This window comes from Apus apus, chromosome 23, assembly GCF_020740795.1.
Source record: "Apus apus isolate bApuApu2 chromosome 23, bApuApu2.pri.cur, whole genome shotgun sequence".
NCBI classification, from domain to species: Eukaryota; Metazoa; Chordata; class Aves; order Apodiformes; family Apodidae; genus Apus; species Apus apus.
In genome coordinates, this window is record NC_067304.1 from 3,120,263 (window position 1) to 3,128,100 (window position 7,838).

At 55.6% G+C, this 7,838-nt stretch overlaps 1 protein-coding gene across 1 annotated transcript; it reads right to left on the reverse strand.

Moving 5' to 3' along the window:
- Positions 1-2,955: 2,955 nt before the first annotated feature.
- Positions 2,956-6,712, reverse strand: LOC127393672 (green-sensitive opsin). The gene is made up of 5 exons (XM_051638985.1): positions 6,257-6,712; positions 4,476-4,644; positions 3,772-3,937; positions 3,419-3,658; positions 2,956-3,204 (listed from the first exon to the last, which is right to left on the reverse strand). The coding sequence occupies exons 1-5, from the start codon at positions 6,615-6,617 to the stop codon at positions 3,073-3,075; spliced, it is 1,068 nt and encodes a 355-aa protein (XP_051494945.1). The 5' UTR covers positions 6,618-6,712; the 3' UTR covers positions 2,956-3,072.
- Positions 6,713-7,838: the final 1,126 nt, after the last annotated feature.

Below are 7,838 nucleotides of genomic sequence, written 5' to 3' on the forward strand. Positions count from 1 at the left end.
GCTGTGCTCAGCATCCCACACCTACGTGGCCTGTCCAGGCAGTGTTCACCTCAAGAAGGCTCCTTGCAGCAGGGCAGCAGCATCAAGGAGGTAAAATTATCCTGCTGGAAAGAATTCCCTCTGCAAAGCATCCCCAGGTGCTTGTGACTTCCACTGGCAGTAGAAACTGGGCTCACTGGGCTGCTGTGGTGCGGTGGCACATCTGGCAACACATCTGGCTGCTGAGTGCAGGTAGGGGAAGGCTGTGTCACATCTGGCAAGACAGTCTGATGAACCTTACAGGTCTTAGGAGGCTCATCTGGAGGAACTGGGGTTGTTCAGTCTGGAGAAAAGGAGGCTGAAGGGAGATCTTCTCTGCAACTCCCAGAAAGGAGGTTGGAGTGAAGGGGTTAGTCAGTCTCTTCTCCCTAGTAACAAGCAACAGGACAAGAAGAAATGGTCTCAAGTTGCACCAGGGGAGGTTTACATCAGATATTAGAAGGAACTTCTTCACTGCGAGGGTTATTGAGCCCTGGAACAGGCTGCCCAGGGTGGTGGTTGAATCACTGTCCCTGGAGGTGCTCAAAGCTGTGTAGATGTGGAGCTGAGGGACCTGGTTTAGCTCTGGACTGGGTAGAGTTGGGTTAATGGTTGGACTGGATGATCTGAAAGGTCTTTTCCAAGCAGAATGATTGGTGACATTTGGCTGGTGTGGTGGGCAGTGGCACATCTGGTGAGACAGCTGGTGCTGAGCAGAGGTGGGGACAGCCAGAAGGCATGGCCAGCATCCCTGCCAGCATCCCTGCAGCACCTGCAGGGCTGGGGCACAGCTCCATCCCTCGTGCTCCTGGGAAACCTGACCGCAGAGCCTCAGCCCACCCTGAGGAGGTCCCTGGCTCTCTGGATCCCCCTCTTAGGGATCCCAAGCTGCTGTTCTCCCCTTCCAGGCTCTGCTCCAACCCTTATGCATCCTTCCAGCATCGCTGCACGGCAGCAAGAGCGCCCAGCCCTGGCCCTGCGGTGGTTACAAGCAGAAACAAAAGGGAGTGTGTGGATCCCGAGGCGGGCACGGAGCTCTGGGTGCTCGAGGAGGGTTGTGTTCCCGCAGTATATTGCTCTCCAGAGCAGGGGGGGGGGGGGGAGAAGCAGAGCCGAGGAGCCCCTCGCCCCCAGCGTGTCCAGGCACCTGCTATTTCCAAAAGCAAAAGCCCCGGTCGCTCCTCGGCTGCTCCCTCGGTTTGCAAAACAAGGGGAAACGGGTTTGTTGCTTTGTAGGGGAAGGGAAGGAGGTTCCCGAGGCTGGGGGGGAGAGGGAGCCGGGAATGATTGGGTGTAGCTGTCGGTGCTGCTGCTGTCACCCCAGCCCGGAGCCCCCGAGTTCAGAGGGTGCAGGGGCAGCTCTGCTGGCTGCGGGGGCAGGAGGGGGCCCCGGGGGGTCTCGGGGGGGGCAGCATCCTCCTTCATCCTCCCCGCTTCCCCAGGGCATGGCTGTGCTGTGGTTTGATGCAAAAGGTGGTTTCTATTCCTGCTTCTGCATCCCAAGGACGAGCCTGGGGCTTCCCACTGCTCTGGGCTCATTTTGATTGAAAAAATAAACCCAAACCAAACCAAAACAGGGAAAAGCACAGAAAACTGCCTGGGAAGGGGGGCAGGTGTGAGGGGAAGGGGGGCTGGAGGGTGAGATGCCCCAGCAGTGCCCAGCTTGGCTCTCCAGACAGTCGGGTAACAGATTCCCTGACACAGGGAGCAGTTTTTCCCTGACTCTGCCAATTCCTTAAGGACGCTGACTCGAAGGGCCCCCCAGGGAGGGGAACTTGAACTCTGCAAAAAGCTCCGGGCTGCAGCTTGATTGAAGGCTGCGTGGGGAGTGCTGAGGGGTGGAAGGCCAGAAGAACCAAATAGGAGGGTGGGTTGTTGGCTGGGCAGCGAGGGCCGTGGTACAAGCAGCCCTGGCTGTGTCTCTTGGTGCCTCTAAACCCTCCTGGTGCTAATGGGGCTGTCACCTTGCTGGGGACAGTGGCTGCTCTGTCACCTGGGCTGGTCTAACCCACAGGTTCCCTTTCCCATGGCTTTTGGAACAGCTCCAGGCTCACCTCTCCCACAGCAGCATCGTATTTTCTCAGCTGGACATCAGTGTCTTGTCAACGTGGCCCAAGAGAAAGGACAAGGTCTCAGCATCTCTATTTTTCTCTGTGCTGCTTGTGTTTATTTCTTTTATTTTTTAATCCCTACTGCTTGGCTGTAGAAATCCTTGTACTGACTTGATATCATTTATTTATAAAATATGTACAGGAAAGTGCTCAGGTTCCAGTCCCACCTCTGAGGTTGTGTCCAGCTGGCAGGACCAGAGGGGGAAGAAGGTTTTTCTGCCTTGGAGTCAGGAGGAGGAAGGAAGGGACTGAGAAAGATAGAGACTTCAAAGTACATGAACAAATATTTACAGGTTCCAAGACAAAAAAAATATATCTACAGTGTTGTCTTGGGGATAGAGGGAGTTGGGCTGGAAGTGAATCCTGCTCACAGCTCTGTTCCTTGTATTGATTTATAAAGACTGTGGGTATTGATTTCCATGGACTGTGCCAGGAGCTGGAGCTGCTCTGGTCGTGGGCTCCTGCTGCTGGGGTTTCTGCAGGGGTGCCTGGTGGGTATGTTGAGTTTTTGCAAATGAGGGACAAATACTTCTGTGATGCCCCCTTGAGTGGCAGGGCAGGGGGACGCCAGCAGGAAAATGTTGCAGTTTGGGGTGTCCTGCTGGTTGCTGCTGGTTTAACATGATGTGAAGGAAGCAGAGGGGGTTGCTGGCACATGGATGGTCCCCCAAAGCTGACTGGCTCCTTGGCAGGGGTTGGACCAGTGTGGAAGAGATCAGGGTGCTCATTTGCATCAGTGAGTGCCCCAGTGAGTGTGCCCAGAGCTGGGGGTCTGCACATGGGAGTGGGGGAAGCTACTGCAGGAGGTGCTCAGCTAAGTTCTTGTGCAGGGGAGGGTGTTGGTGCCCAAGGGGTTGACAGCATCGAGTGAGACTGTGGGTGTGTGGGTGACTGTCTTGGTCCCTGAGCTTGGTAGGTCGTCCCAGTTCAAACTGTCCATGGTCTATGCAGGTGATACTTGGCTGGAGGAGATGGAGGAGACCTCAGTCTTGCTCTGGGATACAGTGGAGGAGACATCTTCATCCCCAAAGGGGTTCTTGCCACAGCAGATTGTGGTGATCATGCAATTACGGAACTGAAGAGGGGAGAGAAATGGAGAACGATGGTATCGTGGGCCAGCTGGGATGTACTGCAGGACCCAGAGACCCCAGCCAGCAGCCCCTGAGCTTGCTGCTTCCCCCAGGCTGACATTCAACCACTTCTGGGAAAGAGCAAGGTCCCTGCAGTGACCCCAGATGGGCTGGTGAGCCAAGGGGGAGGCTCACTCTGCATGACATGGGACATCTCACCTGTTTGTTCATGAGGACATAGATGATGGGGTTGTAGAGGGAGGAGCTCTTGGAGAAGAAGGCAGGCACTGACATGAGCGTGGCAGTGAAGTCTGCTCCCTTGTTGGTGAAGATCCAGAATGCCACCACAGCATAGGGTGTCCAGGCCAGCATGAAGCCCAGCACCATCAGGATGACCATCCGTGTCACCTCCTTCTCAGCCTTCTGGGTGGTGGCTGATTCCTGCTGCTGGGCAGCTGCCTGCAGGGAGGTGGGGTGGTGAGGGACACCCCAGGACCTCCCACCCCCAGCCCATCTCCCCTCTCCCACCCAAGGTGCCCACCCTGTCCCTCTTCATCCCCTCCTGACGTTACCTCTCGGACTTTGCAGATGAGGCGCCCGTAGGAGAAGAAAATGACCAGGACTGGGATGATGAAGTGAATGACAAACATGTAGAGCACGTAGGACTCATTGTGGTAGTTGGGGTTGTGGGTGTAGTAGTCGGGGCCACAGGAGCACTGCATCCCCTCGGGAATGTATCTGCCAGTGAGAAAGGGTAGGATCTTCACCAGGGGGTGCCTCTGGCTGCTGGGTCAGCTCCTGGCCATGGATGTGGGTGCAGGTGAGAGCCAGATGTGGGTTTCAGCTGCCTGGAGGACACAGTGCTGGAGCCAAGGGAGCAGCCAGCAGTGCCTCTGGTGCTGGTGGGGGGCTGAGCTGGGCTGGGGGCAGGACAGAGGGGCTGGAGATGGGAGGGCAGGGGTGCTTGGAAAGGGCTGGGCTTCTCGTGGCATGGGTGAGAGGAGCTGTGCCCATCGAAGCCCCTCTTTCTCTGCAGATGATAAAGGGAGCAGGGAGGGTTATTGCAGCTGGAGATGCTGAGCTGGTGGCTGCCTTTGCTTTTAGGGAAGACAGAGCCACCATGAGGCTGACAGCTGAGGTCCCACCTCTGCCCCAGTTTGCTCCTCCAGCTCTCGCAGGGAACACGAGAAGTTTCACATCCAACCCGTGAGCCCATCTGTCCCACCGGGACGTTTACACAGCAGCTGGAGCTGCCTCTGGGCACCCTTGGACTCACCTGGACCATCCGAAGAGGGGTGGGGCAGCACAGGAGAAGGCCATGACCCAGGTGAAGGCGATGCCCATCATGGCGTGGCTGGCAGAGAAGCGGAAGTTGCCCATGGGTTTGCAGACAACGATGTAGCGCTCGATGGCCAAGACGACCAGGGACCAGAGGGCAACTTGGCCTGAGAGAGGGAGAGAGTTGGGTGGTGGGAAGAGCTCCTCTGGGCCTCACCTTCCTGCTCTCGTGGTCGCAGCAGAAGGGGTTGAGTGAGGGGTTGGGGAGCAGTGAGGGATAATCAGCATCTTGTTGAATAACTGCAGGTCTCCCGGAACGTGGAGAAGGTCTGGGAGCCAAGGGGAGCATCTGCCACGGGGGGGTGATGAGGAGGGGATAATGATGAGGAGATAATGAGGAGGGGATTACAGTGGTTTTCTAAGCCTTTAAAAAATCAAGGGGGTGAATTCCACCTGGGCTCAAGGAAGCCTGATTTCTGGCAAAGATGCCAGATGTGTCCAAACCTGTTGATGCCTCTAAATGTGTATTTTATGGTTCTTCCCTCATTGCTGGATCAGGGGGGTGTGTATGGGGGGTTGTGTGGGTGGGTGTGCATCTGTATTTCTTAGAGATAATTAAACTTGAGGGGATTGGGAGTGTTCAGGCAGTGCTGTGAGCCTGCTGTGATAATCTGCTGATAACTACACCCTGTGCTGGGATTTGCTGGAGACCTGCTGCTCACACACTGGCTGCTTCCCATCAAACTTCCTTCCCTGTGAAGAGCAACCTCTGTGTTCATGATTTGCCCTTCCAACATATCTAAAGATGCCCAAGAGCCCTCAGGCTCACTGCATCAGAAATGGTGCAGACCTAGATGATCTTCTGACCCTGAGACCAAGCCCCTCCTTGGCATGAATCAAGACATTTGGCTTTTTATTTTTTTCCCCTGGAAGAATATCCATATTTCTAATTTTTCTTTTTTTTTTTCCAGACCAGCATCATTGCAGGAATGCCCCATTTATGGAGGAAAAAAACCCCAGAAGACAGGCAAGTGAAGCCCTTGCAGTGGTTCTGGATCTCTGCAGCAAGGATTAGCAGTTGTCAGCTCCATCAGGAGGTGCCGTGTGGGCCTGGCTGCTGCGTGGGCACAGGGCACAAAACACATGTTCCCTGTTTTGTTTCCCAGGGTTTTCTGCAGGGTGAAGAGTTGGTGGCTCTTGTGTCCCTGAGAAAGGAAACAAGGAAGCTCCCAAGGGCACTCAAATCGGGTGGAACTGGGTTACAAGAGCTGAGTGGGTGCTGCAAAGTCTGGACCTGGTTTCCTCAAGCCTGAATCTTCCCTCCCCTTCTGCCTGGTCCTTTTCCCAAGGGATTTATCTTCTCCCCCAGTGCTTCACCTTTCCCCAGAAATTCAGCTTTTTGTCAAAGCTGCTTGACATTCACTCAAGGACACGGTGTGAGCATCCCCAGCAGGTCCCTTGCTGGCTGCAGAACCCTGGGGTGACACCCCAAGAGTGCACGCTGGGCAGCGTGGGTGGGCGACCCTAGGGTTGATCCTGCAAGCAAGGATCCCTTCTGGTTGCCAGGTGGGTGCTTCTCAGCATCAAGGCAACTCAAATCTCTCTCTCCATCCCCATTTCTAAGCTGCATAGAAGCCACTCCTTGTGTGGAGAGCTCTGCCCCCGGGCAACAAGCTGGACCACTGGAGTGGCACAGGAAACGTGCGTGGAGAAGGGATGGAATTTGGCTCCTACAGCCCTGAAGCAGCAAGACCCAAGCTCCCAGCCCATAGCCCTTACCTCCCAGGGTGGCAAAGAAGCCCTCCACAGCACACCCCATGGGTCCAAAGACGAAGTAGCCATTCCAGGCTGTGTAGAAGGTGACGGTGAAGCCAAAACAGGCCATGAAGAGATCGGCCACCGCCAAGTTGACCAAGATGTAGTTGAGAGGCTGTCGGAGCTTCTTGTGTTTGAAGGTGACCAGGAGGGTGAGGAGGTTGATGGGCAAACCCGTGGAGATGAGGAAGAAGACGTAGCAGCAGACGAGGCGGTACTTCCAGGGCTCAGCCAGGTAGTACTGGGGGTACTCGAAGGGGCTTCGCACCAGCCCTGTCTTGTTGGACATGGGCACATAAAAATTGACACCTTCTGTCCCGTTCATCCCGCCAACGTGATGGCAGCTGCTTTGCTTGAAAGGTTGGCTTTTTTGAAAAAAAAAAAACAACCCACAAAACTAATTTTGCTTCAACCCCAATTTAGAAAAATGAAACCCAGCCCCACCCGCTGCTGGGGCAAAATGCCCAACGGAAGGTGGGAATGACCTCCCTCCCCACCCCTCCAACAATAAATAGGAACAATGAGTGAGAAGAAGAGCAGCAGACCCCAAGGGGGTGGGAGGTGCTGCACTGCCTGGCTCTGTGTTGGGGGCTGATGATGCCCCCCGTGCCCGGGGAGGTTTTATACCCTCCAGCCTCCTCGAGGGAGCGCGGGGGGGAGGCTGGATTAGGGGCTTGGCTAAGTTTGTATGACAAGGGCAACGGGATTGAGAGGGGTTGATGGTTTAAGCACCCTCTAAGCATCCAGTTGGCCCCAAAACCTGTATTAAGGAGTATTAATTGCCATTAAGTGTTTAATATTGTTTAAGGAGTTGGGGGGGCAGGAAGGGATGGGGCAAAGAGGAACGAGCTGAGGAGAGTTGGGGAGAGGCCGCTTTGGGTGATTGATGGGGAAATGGGGGGGTCACGGTCTTTGCGGTGGCAGAAGGACTTCATGGGAGTGTTTGGGGGCTGGGGAATGCCCGGCTCTGCCCCCTTGGCCTTGAGAATGTCACCTGGGGGACAGTGGACCCAAGCTGTGCAGGTCTGAGCCCTGGGCTTGCCTCCCTGCTCCACGGGGGTGCTGCCAGGTAGGGATCCGTGTCTCCGTGTTGAATCACACCCCCTGGTTGTGCTGGAGTGCAAAGGACTGGGAATTGCCTCCTCTCTGGGCTGAAGGAGGTCTGTCATTCAGCTGATCCTCCAAGGATCTCTCCTGGAGGCAGCACACCACTTGGAAGGGATGGATGGGGCAGGGCCAACCCTGGGGCTCCCTGGGAGCTGCTGGTGCATGTTTTCTACCCCAGCCTGTTCCCTGTCCCAGCAGGTGGGACCCCAAGTTGGGCTGCAGCTTTGCATGGATTGGCACAGTTTAGGGAGGGTCCTGAGCCACAGCTCTAAAACCAGCCCGACAAACTGTCACCACTTTCTGGAGAAGCAGTGTTCCAGTGTCCCTGGGGAGGAAAAGTGAAGCCACAGAGTTGCTAATGTCCTGAATTCCCTCCAGGGTGAGTGCAGAGAGACCAGCACCAGCCTGGAAGAGCAAACAGCATGGAAAGAAGCTTTTC

Coding starts and splice junctions, on each gene's coding strand:
- LOC127393672 (XM_051638985.1), bottom strand. CDS start 6,617: ATGAACGGGACAGAAGGTGTCAATTTTTATGTGCCCATGTCCAACAAG. Junction 4,645..6,256: donor CTTCTTTGCCACCCTGGGAG/GTAAGGGCTATG, acceptor TCCCTCTCTCAG/GCCAAGTTGCCCTCTGGTCC. Junction 3,659..3,771: donor TCATCTGCAAAGTCCGAGAG/GTAACGTCAGGA, acceptor ACCTCCCTGCAG/GCAGCTGCCCAGCAGCAGGA.